Below are 27,314 nucleotides of genomic sequence, written 5' to 3'. Positions count from 1 at the left end.
ATTGAATCCCCAGTTTATTTGGACATACCATTAAAGCTTTCTTTTCTCTATAATGTGCAAACTTTTATGAAATTTAGTACATTCCACTCAATACATAGCAATGTATGTGTGACTTCACTTTACACATGGGCATGTATTTTTCAAAGGTTGTTGATGTGTCCTTGCCATGCATTGCACTGTCTGGTGCACAGGGTTTCCTCATGATTATAGCTTTAATAATTCAGGCTGAAGTAATTTATCCATATATCCTGAACCGGATAAATAAAATTCTGCTCATTTATAAGTAGTCTTGAGTGCTTTGTGGTGGGTTCACTGAAGTTAAATTATGCTAATGATAATAGTTTACAAGTTGTTGTTTTCTTTTTTTTTTTTTTTTTCCCTAATGTGATGCAGTACACTTTCTTGTGAAATATGGGATTACTCTTTCAATGTGAGGCATATTTGGTGCTTGTTGCCAGTTGCAGACAATCAGAGTAACAAACCCATCTCAGACTCAATTTAGAAATGCAAGTAATGATCTAGAGAATCGTAAAGTCTTTTAAAATTTGTTTGAATTTAGTTATGAGAAGTACCTATATAAATATATAACACCTATAGAATGGAATAAGGTTTACAGGATCAGAAGAGCACCTGAAAAAAAAATGGCAGAGGCTATTACATTGTAAAATTGTCAGTACAAGTTCATTCTGTGTAAAAGGAAAGCAGTTAGAATTTTTACATAGCATTTTTACACAGAACACAGAAAAAGTTGAAAATCCTTTTATTTATCTTATTTTTCCTTGTTGAATTGTCATAACTTCAAATTACCATTTTTTTAAAGTAAACTAATCTTCCTTATCCCAAATGAATCACATCTGAATGCTTTCTGTGTATCTGTAGTGGTAAATATCTGTAATTTTACTATAGCGCTGGATCTATTAATTAAAAAAATTTAGTAACAGCATGGCATTTAGAGGAGGCCATATGTTTTTACTTCCTTTCCTGAGAGGACTCAGTAGGAAGGTGTGTGCAGGTAAATCCTATAAGGAATGACAACTACTGATTAATCCAGTGACCATAGTTGAAGTTCATTACAAATCAAAGCTACCATGTAGGCCAACTTTACCACAGGGGAAAACAGATTAACTAAGCCTGGATGTTCATTGCAAGAATATGAAGAAATAGGGACTATAATAGGTTAAGAATGATATAATATCCCCTAGGAACATTGTTAGTGAAAGTGCTATTTGCACAAGCTGGCAGCTTTACAGGTACAGAATTTATTCCTCTGGGAAGCTGAGTTCTCCCCATCTGTCCTGGCAGCTTTACACAAACATGGTGGTAGCAGTGCCTTAAAAGCCACACTTCCCCAGCTTAGGCAGACATTAACTCACTAGACAAAGTTGGCAGAAGACTATAGCTTCTTTAGATTGAAAACAATCAATTTTTATTTCCCTTGTACAGCATTATCTTCCGATTGTGTTTTAATTCTTCAGAGCGGGAGCTTTTGTCAGCTGTCCAAACACCAAAGTCTGATACAAACAACAGAATAAATTTACTGTCCCTAAAAATGTAAAAACCTGTCCTGTTGGACTTCCCATGTTGGCCATGTATTTGATTACAAACCATTCCTATGGACAGAGTGATTATTTATGTTGTGGGCAGTGGCAGATCTGTTGCCAGTCAAATTCCTCCCAAAGGGCTCAGTGTGCGCAGAGAATAGGAGGGGCATCAGCAGCATTAGAGACTGCAGCAAACACATCTCATGCAAAAGACAGAAGAGCAGAGAGGAAAAAAGAGAAGAGAAAGAGGATTGAGAGAAAACTATGCTGCTTGAGGAAGAAAAGATATAAACTGACAATCAAGTACATCAGGAGTTACACAAGCAACATGTCTCGGTCACCAGGAAGAAAGCAGGAGAACCACAAAATAGTAAGACATTTTTGTAATGTGTTATTCAAATTGTGCATGGAGTAAGAATAACCCATTATTTTATTGATGCATTGTATACTCTAGTATTTTTGAACAATCTGAAAGTACCAAAAGGATGGGGATAAGATTGGTGGTACAAGAGCAGAGCTACAGACAGCATTTATGGCTGCTATTCCTAATGCTGGGATTCTGTACAGGCTTGGAAAAGAGGGGCACAAAGTTTCTGAGACTGCAATCTGTTCAGAAGCAGAAGTCTAACTGCTTCAAGTGTTTATGGTCTAAGATACAAATGCTGAGTAAGTTTATGTACCTCTGTGGTTAGATAGTCATTCAATGAAACACAGAGAGAAGGGGATCTCTGTTTTATGCTTGAATGGTTTGATTCCACAGAAACCTTTTTTCAGAAGTTCAGAGCTTTAGGACTTTCTGTGTGGTGAATGGTCTTTTTGACAGGAACTGGGCAGTGGAAAAATTCCAGAAGGCTTTAAGACAATGCTGTATCAATTTCTGAAAAGAGGACAGAGGTCTCAACTGAAAAATAAATGGAATAGTGTAATATAATTATAGTTAATGTGCCTAAGTTTATGGTCCAAAAGTATTCCAATGGATTGCAAGGGTGGCTGACAAATTTGATTACATTGATATATTATGCTTAAGTTTCTCTGAGGTAATTTTCTTGTTGCAACAGAGACTTTTTGCTGAACAATAATAACAAAACAATATAGGACCTGTATGACATCCATTTACTCAATTGAAAATTTGTTACTGAGAATCTGGCCAAGAGCACAATATTATTTTAAACAGGAGTTATCACTAACATGAGTTTGGAAAATGGTTCTGCTTAAGATTTTTAACAGTGACTTGTTAAAACAGCAACACTGATTAAAGTCCAAACTTCTGATGCAAAGGAAGCAGGAAGAAATCTTTCCACCAAGCTATTCTTACTATGCTAGTGTGAGTTGTTCTATTGTTTTTATTTGTATTTACTGTTATTTTTACACAGGCTAGAGACAAAAAGCAGCTCTGGTCTGACACATGCCACAGGGCTGTAGCACTTGCTTTAACTAATTCCTGTCCAAGAAGTTTAGTAAGAGTCAGCCTAATCTCTCACTTAAAGGCCAGTTGCTACTCCTGCTAAATACAGAGAGTTCTGCAGGGCATGGATGTGATCTGACAGGGCAGGGAGAGAAGGAATCTCTTCTCCAGATTGTTGCACAGCTGAAGACTCCACAACAGCGCTTGTGACAGGACCAGTGCACAGATATACCTTTGGCATCTTCAGTTGCTCTCCATGTTCCTTGGGCAAGGAGTTGCAATCCTCACCATCCCTTTCATCTTGTTGTTATTCTTTACACTTGTGCTGAATTGTAGTATTTTTTCATTATTCTGAGCTAAATTTTTATCTACTTTTTTGGAGAAAGCAGCTAATGACTTGAATCAGATCAACCCTACCTTTGTGAACTGTTGTGCCTACTGCAAAAGGATTAATAGCTCATTGCCTCTTTTCCTGATGCTGTGTGTTATTATTCTTGGGTGGCACTTGACAGCATTTGTCAATCCAGCATACATACACTCAAGATGCAAGAATTACTGATGATAGTAACTCTGAATATACCAAGAAATGGTACTTCTGACAAACAAAATCCCTTACAAACTCAAGTAATGATCAATTTAGATACTGTAATACTTGAAATGTGAATTTCAGTGATTATTCATCCATGGAAAAAAAGTTTCTTTATCAATTTAAATGTCATTTTTGCTTGTGTTTTGCTTGCAGCAGCTCAAAAACATGGAAAAGTTGGATTTTAGTTTGCTTCATTTTCTATTTTCATGTTTTCTAACAGAGCAGAGAACTTTTTGTACTCACATATGGGGCTTTGGTAGCCCAGCTGTGCAAGGACTATGAAAAAGATGAAGATGTCAATGCCTGTTTAGATAGAATGTAAGTACTGCTTTAAATGTTCAGTTTTATCCATAATGCTATTTGCTTACACATATATATTACATTTTTTGTTTTTTATCTCACAAGTTCCAGCATTCTGTCTATGCTGGGAAAAGGGTCAATATTCTGTCAACAGAAATAACACTAATTTGTGAATTAAGATCAACAATTAGCTTTTTAATTCTCTGAGGAAAAGTGTCAGGATTGTTTTCATAGCTTACACTTGTTCCTTGCTAATCCTTTAGTTATTCTAATTAGTAATATAATCTTCTTAATTTCATGTCCTATATCCCTCACTGGGTTGGGGGAAAATGAGCATCTCATATTTAAAAAACCATACAGCAATGAGTGAGATAGCACAAAAGGTCACTGAAGGTGGATTTTTACATGGATTGCCTCCTTGGAAAATGAAGATCCAGTGTTTACAAACAGTGTTTAATGCCTGAGATTCCTAGGCATTACTACCATAAAAATAACAGTATAGTGGAAAATCAGCAAGAAACAACTTTCTAGCTGGTTAACAAGAACATATAGTAAAGGTCATTGGCAAAACAGTAAGGTTTATATTTCTGGGCAAAGTGGGCATGCAAAATGGATTTACAAAATTCACAGTGGACAGAATACTCTGACCACTTTACTATTAACCTGAAAGTTTGCAAACTAGCTGTAGTCCAATAACTATCCATGAGAGTAAATTTAAAAAAATCATTGTTTGAAAAAAAGAAAAATAATTTATTCAGAAATTCATAAGGGATAACATCCCTCCGATATTTTTTTATATTAATCTCTTATTCAGCTCTAGGGAAAATCATACATTTAAAAAAAATGCACAGGTTTCTTCAATGATGCCATGCTAGAAATTACTAGAGAACAGTTTTGGAAGATGCAGAGATAGATTTTGATCCTTATATTTTCATTATTGCAATTGTTCCTGTAAAATATTTCTGTTTTGAGGAATACTTGATAATATCATGACAGGTTTCATTAAAATAGTGTGTTCTTTACTTCTCTGATTATAAAACAACCCAGCTTTGCAAAGAAAGCATCTCAGCAGAGAGCAGACAGGTGTAACAGGTGGGGACAGTGTACTTATCTCTCTCTCTGTGTACATGCATAGTCTGTAGTGAGAGGGGTGTTTTTCACTGTGCAGTTGCCAAGTAGCAACTGTTATTAATTTGACTTTGCAAATCTAAGGCATAAAAGTTGAAATGTGTCTAAGTAGTCTCATATGTCACTAATACATGCCTTGCTAAGTGCTGATGACACATTTGCCAATGTTATTGATGTTGATACTTAGGCAATAGATAAACATTTAATTGTTTCTAGACACCTGACATACTGAAATTTTAATCTTCATGCTACCAAACTCACTTTTTATTCTTGTCATCAGCTCATTGTTTGTCTTCTAGCCAAAGATGTTGTACACAAATGAGTAAGAAACTCCACCGAGTTTGGGCTCCTTCACTGATGATGTAGGGCCTCCCACAAACAAGCAGACACTGCCAACATCCACATAACTGGGAATGAAAAATTTCCTAAAAACATTTCTGAGCTGAGTACCCATTCTTATATAACACTTGTGTCAATTTTTTTCCATTTTTCAGAAAATGTTTGGAGTCACAGCTGTTTTACATACTAAGTTATTGACCTTTATTAATGTGTCAGTTAGGAATGAATATTTGTTTTATAAAAATTCCATTAACTTCCATCCCTTTTTATTTGCTTTTTAAAAAAACATTGTAGCATTTTAAACACAAAATGGAGGTGGTGGTATACCAAAACTCTGTTTGTTGTGGTAAGCCTTATCTATCAGTAGCAAGTGTTAACTAACAACTTCTGGAATTTTTTTTGTCAACTATTTAGATGAAGGGAGATAACATGTTAGAAAAAAACAACAGGTAATTGCGAAGGAAGAGTGAAAAATGAGGTGAATAGGCAAGAGGAGAAAGGAAAGAGGAGAAAGAGATCAGGTGTGAGGCATTTCCTATGGGTTCCCCTGGCACCTGAATTCTGCACGGAGGGTGACCAGCATTTGGTGTCTATGTGAATAGACAACATACAGACAAACAGTGTAGACAATCTCTACCATCCTTGCCAGGAGCACCAGGCTTGAGGAAGTATGATTCCTTAAATGCCTATATGAACAGCAGTCCCACTGTGCTGCAAAGTGTGGTAGAAAGAAGAATGTAGACCAGCAAAATGTGTTGTCATTAAAGTCACTCAGTTAGGATCATGCAGCTGTTTTGCTGAGGAAGTCAAGAGACACATTAGGGAAATGGCAGGTGGAAAGAAGCTCCCCATGTAAAATGTTGCCTTTCCTTGTTTCCTCCTTAGGGGATACAGCATTGGCATAAGGCTGATTGATGACTTTTTGGCTCGTTCAGCTGTGAAAAAGTGCCGTAGTTACTCTGAAACTGCAGACGTGATTGCACAGGTAAATAAGATTTGCATTTTCTGAGCATTATCAGATTCAGTAGTCTTAGCTTAGAATTATATATTCCCTTCCTTTATTATCTTCCTAGGACTATAAGTCTTAACCATCTCATACAGATGTTAAACTTTGATGTTTTTTACTTCTGCCATTACCATCACCATAAATATCCTAGATATCTTTATTCTTTAAAATGGTGATATTAAGAATATGCTGCAGGATTTTCCACAAGTAGAAAAATCGTAGTGTTAGTAAAGAAGAAAGGAAAATGAGAGGAACGTTTTCCTGACTATCCACAAATCTAGTAATAAAATCTAAAAGATAAAATCAGTGCATGTACTTTCATCTACTTTGATGGAAATTTCCCTTTTATTGAGTAGCTGTTCACACTTCTGTCAGACAAGAAAGATGTACTAAATGTACTAGATGTTTCTAAAGAGGTACTTTTGCCCCCTTGGGCAAGTTAGAATTCCTGTGAATTTCAAAGAGAAATTTAAATAAGAATGATATATAACAAAGTTCCTCCCAGTAGCAGCTGAACTGGGGTAAAGGATCCATTGGAAATGGTGAAGACAGCTGAATTAAACTGATGAGACAAGCAGCATTTCAATCACTGTTTTAAAATACACTGCCTCATTTAAAAAAAAATTATATCAGGCTGCAAAGTCACATTTTTGCTCATGTTTACATTCTTCTTCAGGCAGTATATCAGTATTTTATTTTCACATATATGTCAGATACCTGGTTTTCTTATTCCTCATAGTTCCCTTCTTTATAAATGCATTTTTACAGTAGAACCATCATTCTTAAGTACAGGGTGTTCAACAGCAAAGTATAGTGAGAAATTAACAATGGAAAACAACATTATTTCTCTGCAGCTTGAGCTTCCAAAGAGACTTATTAAGAGAAGTAAAAAATTACTTGGAAAGATTAGAACAAACATTAAAGCACACACTGTCCCTTTGAAAGACTATTTTTAGCAAACTAAAAGGAGTTCTGTAGTAGGAGTATAACTTTTCTGAGGTAAAATGTGATATGGACAGCATTGTCACATTTCTTTGGCAAAACAATTTTTAAATAATTTTCAAGCACATTTTGTCTGAGTCACATACCAACAAAACATGTCTAAAGTGACCCAGTAAATAACTGCAAATACTCTATTGAAGTTTTTAGTTCAGAATCATGAAGGTGTTTATGTGATCTCCTTAACTCCTCAGCAGGAATGTTCCCAGCCAGGAGAAAGTGCTTAAATACTTAACTGTATTAAGTCTTCAGAGGTATAAATCTGTTTGAGGATGAGTAAAACCAGTTCAAAGTTAAAGTAATTAAAACAGTTAAGCAATTAAACTAGTTAACGCCAAACCACCTGTTAACATAGCTATTATGCTGCAGTTCTTTGGAAAACAAAGAAGTCTGTAAGATCAGGCTCTGGGTGTTCCCTGTGGAAATGGAAAGAGATGAAGCAAAAGAAAAAAAAACCATAAAAGGAGGACTACAAAGCCAGCTTCCCAGAATGAGAAATAAATACTGGAGGAAAGGTGCACCTAAACCAGTGACTGGGAGCTTAAAACTTCCACCACTGGTTCAGATTGCAAAGCCTGGGCTTTACTACTACCTTATACTGGTCTGGAGAAGGGCCAACAAATTTTGATGAGGAGCCAAAGTGAGCCCTTCTACACTGAGTTCCCATGGTGTTCACTGACTCCTCATGTTGGTCCTGTGACTTGCCATGGTTACAGTTGGGATTGAATTTAAAAAGACATGAAACAGGACATGTAGGCTTTCTCGCAAGTTGGGGTAAAAAATGGAAACCAGCTGAGGAATGATATTAAGAAGAAAGCCCAAAGATGGGATTCAGAATTTGGATCTGAGTATAACTGAGGATTACTTTTGAAATGAGGTTGATATTTTTTCTCTGTAATCCTGCAAAATCAAATTTTTAATTCATTTTTGCCCCAAAGGACCTTGATGCAATTGATCTAATCAAATGAGTTGCAAAGAACAGCTTCTGGTTTTAGATCTAATATTTATACTACCTTCTGTAGCACCAGGGGATGTTTGTGTGTGCCAGAGGTGGAAGCAGCCCGACCATACCCTCTGGTCACAGCAAGCTGGTGCTGGCTCACAGGCTCCACTGCTGGATTAAACAGTGCTGTGCCCAAGGATAGATCTGTTCCTGAAAAGCAGTGGCTGCAGAGATGGGCTTTTCTGTGAACACTCAGTACCTCACCCCCTGTAAGTGTAGGACCCGAGAAGTCCTTCCCCTTGTCATGGAAGGTGCTGCCACACACAAGTTCCCTGTATATTGACATATGGCCAGTTTGAAGGTCTGACAGAAACTGGCAGAATTTATGAAGCTGGTTTTCAGACCTCAGCAGGGAGAGGGAAATGCAGAAGTAGGTTGCTGTGCTAAGTAATAGAGTTTATTGTAGACACTAAACAGAACATTGAAGTGCTGCACTGTGGAGTGCAATGAAAAGTTCAGAAGAGAAGTTTGGAATCAGCAACAGATGGCAAGACCTTTAATATATCCTTCTGTTTCCAAATACTGAATGGAAAAATACTAAGAATGAAAAGTATGCTAGCAGAAGTGTTGTTTTGGCTGCCTTTCCCTTTTTAAGCAGGCTAATTCTAGTCCTCCTTTAGTCTTGCTATTATGCTGTCTAAAATAGTGGTTTTAATTTTTTTAACAGTCTGTACTTACTTACCTGGCATCATGACTTATGCATAAAAGGTTTGGTAGTGAGAAGTCACAAGAAGTATGTAGAGGAACTGATAAGTTAGTGGCTTCCTAAATGTTTCAGTAATTCTAGACTGTGTTTAAGCACCATCAAAATGTTAATTTTGATGCTTGAGAGAGACAGAATGCTGGTTGAGACTTTGAAAAAGGGCAGTGATACATTTTTAATTCAGACTGCATAGGTCTCATTTTCTCATTAAGCAATATATAATGTCATAGAGATGCAAATAACATTTTCAAAGTGAGATTTTGCTTTATATGGACATCATTTTGGTGGCAAGACTGTGTACATATCTAAACAGAGATTATTTTGTCTTCAACTTCATAGATAAAAATGAGACAGATTCATAGAACGCAAGTTTTAAACCATCTAATTAATTTTACTTTCTAGTCTTTTGGAGTCACAAAGACTGAAAAGACCTTTGTGTTATCCTCTGAAAAGCTGCAAATGATAGTTTTAAAGTAGTTGCTGTCCAGTTATAGCCTGATTTTAAGAAAAAATAATTTATATTTATTGAATTTCTTATCTGCACACTTAAATTATTGTTCATGCCAAGACATTTTCACAAATTTCACTTTATAGCTTTGCAATTTGGCCTTAATTTGGTGCTCCATTGCAAAGCAGCTACTTATTTGCATAGTTTCCATGCAAATTCTCTTTTACATGGGAATTTTTAACAATAGAATTTGGACAGCTTCATCATACCATAAAGCAAAATACAGCTGAAACTAAATTGAGAGCATATGAGAGCTTGGCATGGTTTAAAAGTCTTAATCTTATAACAAAGACTTCAAGTTTGATGGAGGAGCAGATGTGTAGTGGAAGAAGAGCTAAGAGAATTTTAATGACTAAACTGAGGGACAGACCACAGAGAATTAAACAGAAGTTTCCTGTTTTCTTGTACACTCATATTTTGATGGCTATCAGAATTAATGCAAAATCTAAATTTTCCAGCAGAAAATGTTGATCTTGCTGTTTGGTTTTATTTGTTGCATATTTTTCTCTGTCTCCAGTTTGTTTTGGACAGCGTTGACAATAGTCTGTCTCTTTCTGAGCTGCCCTGGTAGCTGTTGAATTCAGGGACAATGTTGATAGAAAGCAGCTTTTGCAAAAGCCCCTTGAAGAACTAAGTTAAATTTGCCAAACCCACATTCCAGTTGGAAACACAGGGTCAAACTGTCTGTTATTTCAGCCTGTTCTTATAGAAGTATTCTAGGATGCATATGGAAATTGCAGCTGCTCCTGGGGCTGGAGACACTCTCAACATGAGTTACCTGCAAACACGAAGCAGGCGAGGAGGAGGAGAGGGAAATTCACCTTGGATTTGCCCCTCCACAATAAAGCAGAATACAGGGCTGGGAAGTGCTGCCATTTCCAATGGCTGGGGTACTCAGGTGCAGAACCCTAAGCTTTCTTTTGAGGGAAAAGAGGATACCAAAAGCTCTAAGTGGGATCTGTCCTCCTACCCTTCCCTACCAGCTATGCTTTTGCCTCTGTGTCCCAGCTATTATATCACACTGGAGGCCTTATCTTTACATTAACCCACTTGTTTCCTAAATTCCTTTGACCAATTCATTAATCTACTTGCAGTCGTCCCCATTGCATCCCTACTTGCTTTGGTTTTCTGGGGAAGGAGGAGGAGAGACAGTTTTGGAAAAGGAAGTTTGGCCCAGGAAGCGGGGCTGTTCTCTTAGGGAGTGTGTTGTCTCCCCTTGATTGCAGGGAGGAGGTGAAATGGGACTGGACAGAAGATGTTGGGACAGTTCTCACTAGGAAAGATAAAACCAGACAAGTAGGAAGGGTCATATGGCCTGGAAGTCGGTAGATGCTATATCAGGAGAGGATCCTGGGGAGAAAATGGTCAGTGTATGTGCCAGGCACAGTGTCAGACATCTGCTGTTGTGACTTCCATTGTGGCAGTGCTTTCAGCTGCAGCAGGCTCATTTAAGCATCTAACATGTTGTAAGTGTGCTGGTAAGTGGGTCATCTGGGATGAAAGAACTTTAAAACCTTGTCTCAAAGGTCACAAGTTCTTGAAAACATAAGGAGAAAGTTCTAAGCAGAGAGTTGAATTAGTTCTCGTGTTTTATTTCATAAAGAGTAATGGTGTGTATATAGATGATTTTACCTGCTGAAGAAGCCAAATGAGTATGAGAACAGCTGGGCAGAATGCCCTGGTTTGTTGAGAAGAGCACAGCAAAACTATGATTCTTTGCAGACTCGGACGGACTGGCAATAAAATGCTGCGCAAAAGCCGGCCCAGCCACCCCAGGGAAAGTAACTTTGTTTTCCTTTTATACAGCATTGCAAATACTCTGAACACCCAGAGAAACATGTAATGAATTCCAAGTGGGTGAGATAAAGCACAGGGCTCTGGGATGAAATGCATTTGTCAGAGGCACTGACTGTGCAGTTGCCTCACCTGCTGTCTCTTCTTGCTCCAGACACTAAATTTTCCTGGAGTATTCAAAAAAATGAAAGTCAGTCTTCTGCAAAAATATTTTCTTGTCTAAAAATCGAAATTTCCTTCCAGACCCTGTGTTGCACACTGGCTGGAGGCCCAGAAACAACCATATTACATAGCACTATGGGCTGCACCCAGTGCCTGAAACTCGCTCAAAACTAGAACTTTACATCCATACAAAGAGAAGGTCTAGACTGGGAACAGATTATAGGGAGATGTTCTACAGGGGCAAAATATCCAAAGACAGAGAAGCCTTGAGGGATCACTGGTGCCTCAAAACAAGGCTGTATCTGCAATTAGCCTGGAAAGGACCTGGACAGAAAACCTTTACTTTCTGTGGGCTGTCAGAAAGCCACACATATCTTGTTATTATATTCACACACTTTAAATGACTTTACTTGTTGATAGTGTCTTGATTTACATAGGACAAGCACACTATAGCACATTTTACATGGCATATTGTTAAAACCCTCTTGTAGAAGCCATTATTAATTTCTTTGTGCTGTCAGCTCTTGATGCCAAGCCAGTGACATGAACCCTGGATGCCGTTTTCACTTGTGTAGGGAAATAATTTCATTCTGTCCTTTTGGAGCAAGTATCTAACTGTGAGGAAGCATGAAGAAGAAAGAGACCATTGTGAAAAAATATAGAGACAAAACCAGCTAGAAGGATGCCATATTAACAAGATATAAAAAAAAGCTGAAAATATACTTGGTCTATGGTAGCTCCCTTCTGTCTGCAAGGTCCAGCATTGTCTCTCTTTCCTCACTGATTCCTTTCTGGCCTTCTTCAACTAGCCTGTGAATCGTGCTATAATGCTGTTTGCTGCTGCTGAAAGAGTGGAGCTGGGAAGCATCTTCCCATGCCTGGAAAGCTGGCAGGGAAATGGGTTCTGGTTCCTTGTTTTCAAAAAAGCACTTCAGGTTTCGCTCACTCAGCTTGGTGGCATACAGCTGGAAAATCTGCTCCAGTTGCTCCTTCTCTGTCCCCTCGTACACTCTCCAGAACATCTGCTGGAGGTGGCTGACTTTTGACTGGCAGCTGGCACAGCAAGTGGTTAGCAGGGAGAGGAGAGCTGTGGTAACTATCACACACCAGCCTAAAATCTGGGAAGGCAAAAGAAATCAGTTTCAGGTTAAAAAGACCCAAGTGAAAATGCTACTTGAATCACAAATGTCTGACAAAGTGACCACACCTTGCATTGGGTGCTGGCACTGATTTTAATGGGACTTCCACATGGGGATTGAAGAGTAAGTCCATTGGCATAGAGGCTTCTCAATAGTGCTCCTTTTGGTGTCTCTTTGGTAAAGGGTAAAATGCTTTCTAACTCCTGAGAGCATTACATAAAACTACCCAACAAGAATTACTAGTTTTGAATCATGACGAACTACAAAAGGAAAAAGGGCAAGTAACTTTTATCCCAGATCAACCAACCTTTTAAACTGTGGCCACTGTTAGATGTTTTGTTTTCTGTCTTCTTTTTATTAGGAAAAACCTCCAACACAACTACATTAATTAACCAGCATCACTCAACTTCTTTTTTTCTGTAGCAGCTTCAGATTTTGAAAAAATTCTGTCAAGAATATTTTTTTAAAAATACTTACTTCCAGAATTTCTTCCTTAGCAAGGAGAGAGAGTGGAAAAATGTGCTTGAAATAGTTATTGTGGGATGTTTTTCTCTAAGGAGAGCAGTGGTGTGAACACAATTTTTTCATGCCACTGGCCTAGCCAATAGTTTTACTCCTGTACTCCACTGCAATGTGTGGGGGAAAAAAAAAAAGGTAATACATATTTTCAAACAGTGGAAAAATATACTACTTTATGTGGAACAAATATACTACTTTATTTTGGAGAAGGAGAACCGCATCCTTTCTCATGTGAACTCTTGCACTGATGTTAAAAAAAATAGCCACCGGTAAAAATCCATATTTAGCTGATGGAATATAGTTTCCTCAGGGAAGCCTGTGAAACAGAGGAGCTTGACAAACAACTATTCTTAGGAATGGGTATGGAAGAGCAGATAGAGCTTTCCTTTATTTTTCCCAATCACTTTGTACTGACTAATGATTTTTATGGGTATAAGAGAAATCACTTTCTTTAGCAATCTTTCACATTCTTGCAGCTTGGAAAATGTGCTTGTATATTCTCATGCTAAAACTGAATCCCTGGTCTTTCACAATTTCCTATGCATACAACTTAAAGTCTTAAGCACTATCTATTGTTGCCTTCTAAAACTATCAAATAAATTGCTTTGTCTGCAGTACAGTCTTTTTCCTTGATGAGGACTTGAAAATAAAACCAGCTCTTGGAAAGGAAATTGTTCCAGATGGATACAATTCCTGACAAAAAGTTGCTGGCTCGACAGAGTGTTTTCCCTTTCCTGTAACATTTTTTTTGTTATGCTCTCCACCATTTTGATTTTTTGCATCTGAATACATTTGCATTACAATGCAGAGAGCAAAACTGTACTGCACAAATATTGTAAAATGTAGTAGCATCTCAGCTTTTCATCATCTGCTTTCTTTATTGTTTTTCACTTCCTCCAAGCAGGACAAAAACATGCTAAGATTTGGCATCATGAAAATGAGGAACACAAATAGAAACACATTATGTAAGCAGTCAAAAGGTATTTCACAAATCTTTTTTTCCAGTATTTTTCTGCTGTTAGTGACCTAAAATTTCCTTACAGTTATCACAACGGTATAAAATAGGAGAATGTGACATGAATTTTTTAATAGGACAGCCCCCTTTAATGGGGTGACATCTGTTAATTCAGCCTCCTATACAATGCAGCTGGGGTTTGGAGCAATCTGCATTCATGAAGAAAGCTTTAGGTTTTCTGATCTTATTGACCCTGTCACCAGTGGGGACCCCTAAGAAATATGGAACAGCTCAAGCTGAACCAAAAGATGGATTGATTGTGTTCTGCAAGACTGCCAAAACATTGTTTACATGAAGCCAACAGTGTTAACATCACATCTGACATCAGGATCTTCCACAGATAAATCACAGCAGCAGTATAACCTGGATAAGGCTCTTTGTTTATAATTTTCTTACCTGGGACTGTGCTTGAAGTGTTCTTTTCAGTTCGTCACTCTCTGAAAAGGGCAGGGAGCTTTTGTCACAGGGTACCTTGTGTAGCTCTTCAAAGCACTTCTCCGCTTTTCTGTGACAAACTGCGTGTAAGTAGGCAGGATTTTCCAAGCCACTCATGGCACATTCGTAAAAAGTCCCGTTGAGCAAAGCCACGGAAAGCCACATCACTGGGGCTACCAGAGCGTTCAAAGTGATTTGTCCAAAGACGTAAAAGAAATGGCAGACATTCCCTCTGGGGAAGATTTTCCTGGGATTCACCCAGCAGCCTGTAAAGAGTTTCCAGGTCTTGCTGTTCAAGAAGTATCCAATAACTAGCAAAACCAGAGCTGGCGAGAAGAGGAACACCAAACCGTACCTGAAGTTTTCGCTGCTGCAAGGGCATCTGAAAGCGACAAGAGAAAACACACGTTCACCTCCCATTGTCAGCAGCGCCATGAAACTGTAACCTATGGCGGTTTTCCGGTTCATAAAGAACTTGAGGATCGTTTGGAAAGCATCCATGTCTGACACTCGCGAAGGAGGCGCGCACCAAGCCGGTTTCTCCGGTGGCAGGGCTGTGCCGAGGAGGAGCAGCGCGGCCGCCCCGCCCTGCCGAGATAACGCGGCGGTGCCGGCGCTGGATGCGAGCGGCGCTCGCAGGGGACGGGCGCGTTCACAGCAGCGCTCGGCAAAGCCAGCAGCGCTCTGTCTGACCAAACACGTCTGCAGGCTTGAGTCCTGTTCACGATGGGCTTTTGTTTTTCAAGTGGCTGCAGATGGAGATCAAAGTAAGAAAAGCCCGCACACTCGGCCAGTTGCAGCAGACCTTGAGCTGTGATTATAAAAGTTGCTGGTGAGGTAGTGAATGACCTAATATAGATGCTAATGGTCCCAAGGGAGCATGACGTGACTGAAAGCAGACTGAAAGCAGACGAGTATAACAGGAAAACCACTTTGTGTGGGGTTGTAAATGTAGGAACATCAAAGAGGAACAGCTCTCTGCTGTGTTTTCCTGGAGCATCACATAGCTCTAGATTTGCATTGCTGGCTCAGGCTGGTCACAGAAGGGACAAATGTACCTTGATTTCTAGTCTGTCTGGCTCTACTCCCTTTTTTTCTTGGGGAATAATTAGTCTGCAGGATGCTGCTTTCTATAGTTGCACTTCTGGCTTGCACGCAACACTTTTAAGCAGCAGAGTTTCATTCTTTTGCAGGTTGCTTTCAAGATGTACCTTGGGGTCACTCCTAGTGTGAGCTGCAGTAGTGCCACAGGGAATGAATTCTCCTTAATCCTGGATAAAAACCCCCTCGTGGACTTTGTGGAGGAGCTGCCAGCAGAACGAGCATCACTTTGCTATTGTAACCTCCTCTGTGGGGTGATTCGAGGTGCCTTGGAAATGGTAAGGAAGAGCACATCTGTTTTCTCCATGCTTTGTTAATTCACAGAAGCACAGGAAAACAAAATCACTTGTTCAGGTAAAAGCAGGAGATACAGTATTGTTTAACCTCTCGGGTTAAGTGTCTGTATCTAGATAAAAGAAGACAAGGCTGATCCTGGATCCTGAGGTAGAGAAGCACATGGATTAGCTCACCCCCACACTTTCTCTGCCTGGCTGTTCAGGCTGTTCTGTGGCTGACTTGAGTGCAAAAGCCAGGTGGGATCAGGAAGCCAGGTAACACTTAAAGTGGAGGGCAAGAGGGGCATGTTGGGTCCCTCCACTGCTCCTGGAGCCTCTCACACTTCCCTGCATAGCTGTAGCCAGTAATAGTCATCCCTGATTCTTTCCAAATATATCAAGATAAATAATATTCTCAGGTTACCATGGTAGCTGCTGAAAGAGAGAACAAAATGTGGATGAGTGTAATGTTAAAACTTAAGCATCAGAAATGTATCAGATGGCAATCCAAATTTTGTTTTAAAATTTAAGGTTTTTGCAGAGAAATAAATAAAAGGAATAATTTGAACATTTCTGACCTGTAGAGCTTCTTCAGGGAGATTACTTTTGGACTGTTTTCTGTTTCTATCAATATCCAAATATTTCTAGAGACAAAAAACTCAACCCTACAGTGTTATGTATATACATCACTCTCAGAATCTCAGTATCTGATACAAGACTAATTAACAAAAGTATTATATTATAAGTCTTAGTATGTGACTAGGAAATTCTGTGATCACAAAATCAAGTATGCAATTTAGGGTCTCAGAAGAAAGCAGAGCACTGGGAAGAATGGTAATGTGCTATACGAATTCCAGCGTCTATAAACTTCCTTTGTATTAGCTTATTTGGGAAAAGCTATTTTAAAACAATCTGGGTATCTGTTTCCTATGAAACCTGAGAAAGGGGGTCCTCTTGTGGTAAGAGAGAGAAAAAAAAGTTCGTTATACCAGAAGAGGGTGGAAAAGTGGGCATTCCTTTACTGAGCTGACCAGACCTGATTCTTTCTAGGTTCACTTAGCAGCAGAAGTTTCCTTCCTCCAGGACAGGCTGAAGGGTGATGCTGTGACAGAAATAGGAATTACGTTTTTAAGGAAGCCTGAAGACAGAAAGCACAGAAGGAACAAATGAAGGAAATGTTGGGAGAAACCCTTGCTGAGGAATGTTTTGTGCCTTTTGCTTCAGAAGAAGATGGGGTAAAAATGGCTTTGCTGAGTCAGCTGCACCAGTCCCCTGGTTGAACAGTGAAGAGAGCTGGGCAGCAAAGAGGAGAGCAGGGCAGAGGAGAGCTATGTTAATTGTCTTGACACAGATATCAGTAAAAAAGGAATGCTCTGCCCTTCCTTCTCACATACCCAGGCTCTTGAACTTAATGGAAGTTTTATCTCAGTATTTAGTGTGTATAATATTCATCTGTGTACCAGCTGTTTTCAGGTAAAGGTGATGATCTTTTCTCATTTTGTTTATCAGTAATGTTTCAAAGCATGGTTGCTAGAGGTGCTTTATTTCCCTGACTGTGTGTGGTTATCCATAAAGGATTTATCTACTGTGATTGCTGTATGCAGTGTCTCACTCACAGGTGCATGTTTTGATGTGTAATGCTTTGCCATTCATTGTCCCCCACACTGGACATCCTGCTGTCTTTGACACCAGAGAGGGATGTGTCTTCACTGACAGCAGGAGCTGGTGTTCTTTCCAGCTCTTCAGGTCCCACATACAGTTTTGCTGGCACTCCTGTTCAGTGCTGTGCACACACCAGGCTGTAGCACTTTGACAACTGTAGTGATGCTTGTGTCTCTCCAAGCTATGGGCCTTTTCATGTCACTGATCTTGTGACCAAACTGAGCAAAGCATGATGTATTTAAAGTGTAGCCATTGTTGATCTGTACCTGCCTAAGGAAACTTGAATAAAAATTCTGAGATTGCCACACAACTAGTTTGGTGATCATATTTTCTGCTCTTACCTGGCCTTCACCAGCTGTTGAACATCTTCCTCTTGGCAGTGGGCTTGTTACCACAACAGGACTGGGAAGCAGAGAAGGAGCAGCCTCAGAGAAACCCAGGTTATAGGAAACGTTTAAACTTTTTTGGTGTAATGCAAGATGTCTGGATAAGGGTTGGATGAAACCCCAGGTCCTAGCACAGCTCTGTTCTCACCAAAACGATCGTTTTAAACTGAAATACAGTGACTAAGTTCAGTGTAGCCCCGAGTTAACTCTGATTTTATCACTGTGTTCTGTACCTTCTTCTCCTATTTTTTCCTCAGTCTGTCTACATCTTCATCATGCTAAGTGGGGGCATCTCTTTACCCTGGGTTCACTCTCACAAGACCTGTACAGTCCTCATGATAATCTCTCTCCCTTTGTTTGTCTTAATAGTGTGGTGCAATGGTGGCATAGCATAATGGAGCTTTAAGTGAGCAATTTTGTGGGGAACAAAAATGAAACTCTTTTTTTACCCAGCCTTGGTCTCAGCCCAACTGCTGTTACCTACTACAAGCAAGAAGTGGCAAAATGTACATGTAAGAATATGTTATAACCAATAACAAGTTTGCCTGCCATTTAAAAAAAAAATATTTTTTTAAAATGTATATATATATATTTTTTAAATTAGAGATGGAAGGTATTGTGGAATTTGTCCGATTTCACTGCCTGTGCAAGAGCCCTCAGTGGGGTTTTTCCAAGTTATGGCCAGCATGTTGAGATGGACATGTGGCTGACCAGTTGTTTATTGGCAATGACCATTTTTACTATTTCCAGCAACACAAACCAAATATTCTCTCTTGAAATTAGATAACCTTGAAAGTGAATAACCTATACTGTCCTTGTTTTCTTACAGAATTACAGAACTACTAGAGTTGGAAGGGAACTCTGAAGGTCATCTAGTCCAATCCCTTCTGACAAGGCAGGGTCATGTGGGAGGACAGTTTGTAAGGATAGTGCAGAAGGCAATCTCCCCCCGATGAATTACAGTGTGACTTGGGTTTTGCCAATTTTAATATATTTAATTTCTTTATAGAGATAGAATTTAGGAGTAAAGACAACACAGGCTTAAAACTTAAAAAGGTACAAGAAGAAGTTTATTAACAACACAAAAAGAATTCAGAATAAAATTCCTAGATTATTCCCTTGTCCCTTCATTCCACATTCCTTAACAACATCATACAGAAAACACTTCAGTCAGTTATCCACCCAAATATTCATTTCAGTTCAGTTAAGAGAGAAAAGTTCCTTTTTTAGTTATGGCTTAGGGGGTGTCTTCACCTTCACAATCTACATCCGCCTGAGAAAATACTGCAGATTATGACTCTCCCCCCATTTTTCACAGTCCTTCCAGAGCTGTGCAATGGGTTATGTTACACACTTGGGGTACCACTTTTAAAGGCAGGCTGCTGAAAAAACAAAATTCTCTTCATCTCCTTCTCTATCAAATGTCTTTGTTCATATTCCAGTCCCAGAACAGAGAGAGCTTCATTTCCCCGAGGCAAAAAGTCTTCTCAAGCACCCCAAACCTCCCCAAGTATATTTCACAGTTTAAAGGAATTTTAGTGAAGTCACAATCCCCTTAGCCCACAAAAAAGGTTTTCAGCTACTTATCAGTTGCATCTTTTCAATCTCTTCCCACCAGGAACTTTATCGTCATCGCGCTGACTTCTGTGACTCCATGCTTTATTTCTTCTCATTCAGGGGAGCTCAGGAGATCGAGAATCTTATCCAGGCATTAAGAAATTAAAATTTTATCCAGATCATGAAGAAGCCACGTGGGCAGCTGGAGGCCTCTTCTGCCACGGGGCCGGAGCCATGAGGAGCCGGGGGCCACTGGGCCAGGCCAGGGCCACCTGGAGCCAGGGGCCGCCCGGAGCCGTGCAACTGGGGGGGCCGGGGTCCGAGACCATGCGGCCGGGCCGGGCCCCCCCGCAAAGCCGGTGTCGGGCTGGAGTGCCGGGCCGGGCCCCCGCCACCGAGACCGGAGCTGGACTGGGATCCTGTGCCCCGGCCAGAGGCCACCGCACCTCCCGGGAGCCGGAAGCCAAAAGGGCACAGTTAACTTAGTCCAATGTGATTTGTGAAAGTGAAACAGCCTTCAGTTGGTTTCCCGAGCTGTCCATCACCAGCTCTCTGATTGATCCCAGCAGCCCATAGGGGAAGGCCTCAGAGATGGGACAGAACCTCCATTCCCCGGCCTCGTGGTGCTTTCCCTGAGGCGAATCCACCCTTCTCCCCAGCACGTGAAACCAACACACAGCTGTACTAATTACCAAAGAGTGGAAACAGCCTTGCCATCTAATGAGGATGGGTGTTACAAAAGAGTGGGTTAGCTGATTGAGAGGTTTTTGCTGGAGCTGGAGTCTCCTGCAGTTGGAATCTGTTGGCCATGCTGTAAAGAGGAAGGGTCGTGTGGTTGTGCAAAGGACAGACAAGGTAAGATGTGGTGAGAGGGAAAGGTAGGGTTAGGCAGTTGTGTAAGGGACAGGATGCAGTTAGCTGCTCATACAGAAGAAACAGAGGGAAGGAATAAATGCTGTGTGGAGCTGCCTGTGAGAAGTCCACAGAGAGAAGACATGAGGAGTTTTTGAGATAATAAGGGAGTGATGCTGGTGTCAAAAATGCCTCCACCTAGAGCAGGTGACACAGGAACACACCCAGGTGGGTCTGGATTGTCGATGGGGAGGGAGACTTCACAACCTCCCTGGGCAGCCTGTGCCAGTGCTCTGCCACCCTCAATGTAAAGAAATTCTTCTCAAGTTGAGGTGAAACTTTTTATGCTTTAGATTGTGGTAATTGCTCATCCTGTCACTGAGTGCCACTGAAAAACATCTGACACCCACCTCTGGCGTAACCCGCCAGAGCTGCTAATGACATCCTCTCTCTTCTCTGGACTAAACAGACCCAGCTCGTGCAGTCTCTCCTCATAAGAGATGTTCCAGACCCAAATCACCTTTGTGGCCCTTCTGCTGGGCCCTCTCCAGTAGCTCCTTGTCTTTCTTGTGCTGGGGAGCCCAGAACTGGACACAGCCCTTCAGATGTGACCTCAGCAGGGCTGAGTAGAGGGGGAGGATGACCTCCCTCGACCTGCTGGCCACACTCTTCCCAGTGCACCACAGGACACCTGGGCCCTCTTGGCTCCAAGAGCACTGCTGGCTCATAGTCAGCTTGTCATCCACCGAGACACCCAGGGCGTTTCCTACAGAGATGCTCTCTAAGAGGGCAGCCTAAAAATAAATGTGTTATTTTTTTAGTTTATAGTGAGAAAGAAGCTTCCAAGGTCATTATATCCAGTTAGTCAAAACAGGTCCTTCCCTGCTTCCTTACTTGCAAAATGAAGGTAACAAAAAATTATTGGGATTCCTGTCTGTGTGGATGATTTCTGAGTTTATTGTGTAGAAAGAGAGAATTTCTGGGAGAAGTAAATGGACAGCCCAGACCAAACAATCTGACTTACATATCTGAAATACTCTCTTAAACAACAGCTTTTCAGAAGAAAAGTGAACTTTATTATTCTTCATGAAAACTTGTATCTTTATTTCTTATAATATTGAACACAAATATGTTCTTTGATAAGAATATTACTACTTGCTAATATGGATTGCAGATTTTTAATATCCTTAATGTACGAATGTGCTTTTAATATTTGTTGATATATAAGCTTCACCTACATTGCATGTTATGCATGAGCCTAGCCGCTTAAGCTAAATTTTTTAATCTACAGCTTGTTCTAAGCTTCATTGTAAAGAGAGTACTAATAAACTAAGCTGAATTTCTGATCAAATCTTCCATTCCTTTTTTTGTCTCTTTGATATGATTTGGTATTTTCACTCCACCTGCCAAGTGCTTTTAAAGTTTTAGTAATAGCTTGACATAATAAGTGCTGACATCTTTGTGGATGCTGATTGTTTTACATATGGCTCTTCTCAATGAACAATAACATAAGAAAACACCATTTAAGCAAAAGGATTAAAATGTATTTAAAAGCAAATCTACTGAGGCTTACAAGTATCAGCTCTTACTTTCAGTTTGCATAGATTTCAATAAGAGCAGAGAATAAGACTCTTCTTATACCAATAGGGTTAAAAGACTGTCAGCATTGCAAAGGATTTGTTTCATTAGAACTCTGCGTGGGCTTCCTCCACAAATGCTGAAACACTGTGATCCTGACCTTCCTTGAATTTGTTCTTTTTGCCACCGTTGGTGTTTGCATACTTGTGTAACATGCTGTAATACTGCTCTTGTGAATTAAAGGTGTACCAGATTGAAATTTTCTGCCAGTCTTCTCTGCTGGGAATATGAAATGGTGCAGCATCAGTGGCTTCAAAAAAGCATTCAGTATTTCTTTCTGCTAGCTTGGTAGCATGCTCTTTGGCTTTGGTTTCAAAGAGTTCACGTTCTGTTTTTGAGTACATTTTCCAGAACTTGAGCTGAAGATAGCTGGCCGTGGAGCAGCAGTGGCTGAAACATGTTGAAATCAGTGCCACAGTCATGATGGCAACTATCAGGAGCCATCCAAACAGCTTGAGAAAAAAAAGGATATATAGGTTAATGATGTTTTGGCATATGTGTGAGTATAGAACATAACATTGAAAAAAATATGAAAACTGTGAGCAAAGACACCCTGGAGTTCATATAACTGTCTGCTTGCTACCAAAAGAGGGGATCCCATGCATGCAATTCAGCCAGACACACAGAGCTTATCTGCACCCCTTATCTGATCTTGTCAGATTAAGGATGAACATCAAAAAAAGAGAAGATGGACAGAAGTTATTTCCTGGGTTATATCCAGCTTTCTTAACTTTTAAGGCAAGATACTGACCATCAGTTTCTGCAGTCGTTGATCACATTTATGGTACTGAGAGTCTCTCTCTGCTTCTTACTGCTAATCAGAGTTCCTGCTGCCTATGGAATACAGCTACTCTCCCTGATGTCTGGACCTGCTAAACCAGCTGGTTTTTGCACGACACAGAGAAAGGTTGTGTCCGGTATGTTTTGTCGGCAGGACACAGATTTGGCTGTTGAATATGGGAATTCATTTGTGTTTTATACCTGAATCTAACATCCTTAGACAAGTCTCAGTGGTCCCATCAAAACCAAATATCCTAGCTGGTCCCTCCTCTAGCCAAGGGTAATGAGCTGGAAGCTCCAGCCAGAGATCCTGCAATATGCTCTTTTACCTCACGATAACTTTTTCTTCAAATGAAAAATTATTGAGTGCTAAATGAAAAGAGCTTGTGTTCTTTTTTGTTCTTAATTTTGTTGGAAGTAGATTGAATATTAAAAACAGAGGTCAGTAATAAAAATGCACTCACACTTTTCTTATTTTTGGCTGGTGTTTCTTTTAGATTCCACTGCAATGTCAGTAACAATCAGTCTTCCTTGGTTTTGCTCCTTTCTTACCCTATCTAAAATCAGTGGTATAGAGTTTGTCCCTTTCCAGCCTTTTTCTTGGAGAAGCAGCATGCTAAGTATTAAACAAATAAAAACACTTTTTTGTTTTAATAAGTATTTGTACTAAACAGGAGCTTAAAAAACCAAAGTAATTATAAACTCTTATACACTTAACTCCCTTAACCAACTCTTAATATTTTCCTGAGAAGAAGTTGCAAAACTTGATTTTCCTACTGGAGTTACGACAAATCCACAAAATCCACACAAATATCAAAACAAAGATGGAGTGCTGCCAAAGAACCAAACAAAAAACAATACACAAGTGTTTTGATTATGTAGTTTGCCTTCAGAGTAAGGAACTTTAACAAGACAGATATATGTTTTAACTATTCTAGAATACAAGTGTGAAATTACTAAGGTGTTCAAGCATTGGGATTTATAGTTAAACAAGCTGTTCTTATTTGTTTCTCTTTCCTGATGTCTCCTTGCAACCACTCTTTGCAAGAAAAGACATCAGCTTCCCTTTGTTAGTGATCTCAGCCTTCCCCTCAACTGATGCCTATTTGCAGAAGTTCCGGCTATTCAGAGACATAACGTTGGAGAAGGAGAACTCACACCATGTCTAAGTTAATTGAGAAGAAAATTTCCTGTGCAAAGTCCTGTTCTCCAGGCTGGTTCCCTGCCCATGAGTTTTATAAATGACAGTGCCAAACCATTACTAAGCAAACATGTGAAACCAGAAAGTATCATAAAAATACGCATACTGCTTTTCTGTCACTGCTTTTTTTGCTAGCTGCTTGCTTTTGGTACATGATACTATATAACATAAGAGAGAAGGACTGTTTACAGTGACCATGAGGTACCACTGCACACTGAACAGCCAGGGCTGAAGCCCATAGTGTGAGGAGAAGAGCAGTGAAGCCTTACCTCGGACTGTGCCTGAAGGGTGAGCCGTCCATTTGCTATCTTTCCTGATAATTTCTTGTCACAGGCCACTTTGGGCAGCTGGGTTTGGCAGTCAGTTATATTCTCTTTACAGAAGTAGTTCACTGCTAGGCTGCTCCCACTGGCTGCACACTCATAGTAGTCGGCTCCTAGCAGGGCCACGGCTATCCAGGCGAGCGGGGCCACCAAGGCTTTGGCTGTCACCTGCAGCAGCTGGCACAAGTAGGAACAGGTTCTCCCAGAGCTGCATTGCCAATGGTTCTCCTGGGAGCACTTGCCTGTCAACAGAAGCCACATCTTGGCATTCACCATGTAGCCGAACAGGAAGAGGATGAAGGCAGGTGCTAAGAGGAAGGAAAGACCGTATAGCATGTTCTCAAAAGCAGAATTGCAGGGACACTGGAACAACACAGATGAGAAGATTTGCTCGATGCAAGCCGTCAGCAGGGACACGGTGCTGTAACCCAGAATCTTCGGGTGCTGGGTGTAGAAATTCACTGCCTTTCGAAGCACATTCATTTTCTGCCTTTTCTTACTTTGAGAAGAGCAAAATTTCTGTCAGAAAAGAAAGAGAGATAAGTGTTCTCCAGCTCCCAGAAAGAAGCATAGAGAGGCTTACAGAACTTTCACTTTCTGATGTGGTGATCAGCGAGGAGCGGAACTAGCCCCTCATACAGGAAACTAAAAATTACTACACAGTCAAGCAGAGACCACACCAGAAAACCAATCCAGTTATCAACAGCAAAACAATGAAGATATTTATTTCTATAAAAGTAGTTTGTGTTCATCCACATGTGCATTGTAAATAGCAATGGCTTAAACTACATCATTTCTTCAGTGAGGCACCAGATTCAAAGTGTGGATAAAATGTAGGAAAACCACCCAGAACCATGTACAGATTTTTATCCTGCCTTATTTTCAGCTCTACAATGCACTTGTTCTCTTATGGAAGAAAATCCAAATATAATCATGTCAATTTTTCAAGGTATTTTTTAAGTAGTTATGTCGGAAATTATGAAACTCTTACATTTTTTTACTTTACATTAGGTCAAGAGTTTGTTCGTCTTTGCCAAGGGAAAGGGTAGCTGGACCTTGTTCATTTAGTCTTTAAAAAACTGAGGCTTTGGGTCTTGCTGGCCAAGACCTGATAAGTTCCAAAATAAAAAAATAAAAGCTGTTTTGGAGGTCAAGGATTTGAAAATGTACAGTTCCCATTTCAGCTCTTTGAGAAGCTGAGAGGATGGCACAGAGGCTCCAGAGCAGACAGTGCTGGTTCAGGTGGCTGCTGGGCTCACAGCAGATGTGCTGTGCTCAATGCCAAGCTGCTGCTGCAAAGGAAAACGTGCTGCTAAATGAAATGCATGGCTTGGCCTGGAGGAGCCCTCGTTTTTATGCAGCAGTATAGTACAATAATATAGCAACCAAAAAAGGATCTAAAACCAGGAAGAATTAATCAGACTGGAGGTTAATCTGGCCACATCTCAGCTACAGCCAATAGCTGAGTTGGGAACACAGGGACAGGGAAAGGAAGTTTTGCAATGCCCTCACATGCTGGGTGATTTGAAGGATTTCCTTTGTATCTAATACCTTTTGTTTTAATCTATGGAGATTTACTGACATCCAAAATATTGTATAGCAAGTGTGCTTAACCTTCATTTGAACCTGACACTATCCCATTTGATTGGCCAAGATCAGGGTGGGAAAGAGAAAAAAGATTGGATCCTTGGTGTCTCCATCAACTCGTGGTCCTGTACACCTTCACCATAGCCCTCTCTTTCCCCGGCTGGGGAAACCTTAATATAGTCATTCCTCATCTGATGTGTACCTTTGCATACTTTCCTTATCCATGTTGCTGTTCTCTGGGAGTCAGGTATCATTTTTCACATGAGAGGAAATAGGAAGTGTACCAGATTTCCAGTGCATTGAAGATGCAACTGCATCACAGTTTACTATAAAGGAATACTGACATTTGTTTTCTACTTCCCTGGAATAACTTCTAGAATTGTTTTTTATCATCCATGAACTGATATTTTAACAAGATATGCATTATAATAAAAAGCCTTTCAGTCCTTGAGGGATAACCTCAGCAAGCTCAGAGTCTATCAGTGTATATATGAAGGAAGATTTGGTTTCACTTTGAACACCATTTCTTCCTTACTGAATTAGACATGCCATTTTGTTTTCTGGTCAGGCAGCCTGAGAAAGTATCTCTCCAGTTCTTTAAAGCAGTTGTTCATTTTTAAATATCAAGAATAACTTTGCATTATTGGCAAGTATTGTTACCCTGATTTTTACATTGAGGCAGCTGTAGACAGAGGTTAGCAAACCATGAGACCAGAATTCATCATACCTGAAAAAATCTTAGCAGATGCCGCGTTTGTGGAAACATTTCAGGACAGGTTGGATGAAGTTTTAAGCAGCCATAGCAGTGGGGCTGGAACTGGGTGATCTTTAAGGACCCTTCTAGCCCAAAATTTTTTGATGGTTCCGTGATTCTCTGTCAGCACAGCAGAACAAAACAAAAACAGATGCAACATGAAATTGCTGCAAGGACACATCCTGACAAAGACAGGGACCTGGGCTGCCTCCAGGAAACACTGGTTTACCAAGAGGCAAAGGACCAGAGGCAGCTCTCTGGAACAGATTACAACCACACAGGGGAAAGCCAAGAAACCCTGCTACTTCTCTTTCTGAGCCTAATTTTAGTAATGTTTTATTTATCTGTAATAAAATATGATTTCAGGAACAAGCTTCTTGGGAAAAGGGAGGGGACCTCTGCATGAAAAAGGATTAACCCTCCTCCAAGAATGCATATTTCCAGTACATATTCACAGTGGTGGGCGAGGGAAGAGAGACCACCCTGGTTGGGAAGTGGGGGAGCAGCTGTGCTGGCAGCCAAGAAGGGGGCAGGAGTGGCCAGGGTGAGCCCAGCTGGTGGCAGCTTTGGGAGCTGGGGGCAGCCCAAGGGGGCTCCTGGGTGTGAGGAGCCT

At 40.3% G+C, this 27,314-nt stretch overlaps 3 protein-coding genes across 4 annotated transcripts; 1 reads left to right on the top strand and 2 right to left on the bottom strand.

The window, feature by feature from the left end:
• The first annotated feature begins 654 nt into the window (after window positions 1–654).
• On the top strand, window positions 655–17,948 carry TRAPPC3L (trafficking protein particle complex subunit 3L). Its single transcript, XM_056487428.1, has 5 exons — window positions 655–1,911; window positions 3,756–3,853; window positions 6,188–6,287; window positions 15,779–15,964; window positions 17,012–17,948. Exons 1-5 carry the CDS (start codon window positions 1,579–1,581, stop codon window positions 17,129–17,131), a joined length of 837 nt encoding a protein of 278 aa, XP_056343403.1. The 5' UTR covers window positions 655–1,578; the 3' UTR covers window positions 17,132–17,948.
• CALHM5 (calcium homeostasis modulator family member 5) lies at window positions 11,093–15,244 on the bottom strand. 2 transcript variants are annotated; one of them, XM_056487427.1, is made up of 3 exons: window positions 14,547–15,244; window positions 12,201–12,595; window positions 11,093–11,482 (listed from the first exon to the last, which is right to left on the bottom strand). In XM_056487427.1, the coding sequence occupies exons 1-2, from the start codon at window positions 15,084–15,086 to the stop codon at window positions 12,206–12,208; spliced, it is 930 nt and encodes a 309-aa protein (XP_056343402.1). In that variant the 5' UTR covers window positions 15,087–15,244; the 3' UTR covers window positions 11,093–11,482; window positions 12,201–12,205. The 2 variants fall into 2 exon arrangements, with proteins under 2 accessions (XP_056343402.1, XP_056343401.1); XM_056487426.1 differs by having other exon boundaries at window positions 11,093–12,595.
• Window positions 17,949–20,324: 2,376 nt separating the features above from the next.
• On the bottom strand, window positions 20,325–27,169 carry LOC130251067 (calcium homeostasis modulator protein 6-like). Its single transcript, XM_056487423.1, has 3 exons — window positions 26,675–27,169; window positions 24,307–24,879; window positions 20,325–22,508 (listed from the first exon to the last, which is right to left on the bottom strand). Exons 1-3 carry the CDS (start codon window positions 26,711–26,713, stop codon window positions 22,104–22,106), a joined length of 1,017 nt encoding a protein of 338 aa, XP_056343398.1. The 5' UTR covers window positions 26,714–27,169; the 3' UTR covers window positions 20,325–22,103.
• Between the last annotated feature and the right edge of the window lie 145 nt (window positions 27,170–27,314).

This window comes from Oenanthe melanoleuca, chromosome 3, assembly GCF_029582105.1.
Source record: "Oenanthe melanoleuca isolate GR-GAL-2019-014 chromosome 3, OMel1.0, whole genome shotgun sequence".
NCBI lineage: Eukaryota > Metazoa > Chordata > Aves > Passeriformes > Muscicapidae > Oenanthe > Oenanthe melanoleuca.
The sequence above is the reverse complement of the archived record's forward strand: the minus strand, read 5'-3'. Positions and strand labels throughout refer to the sequence as shown.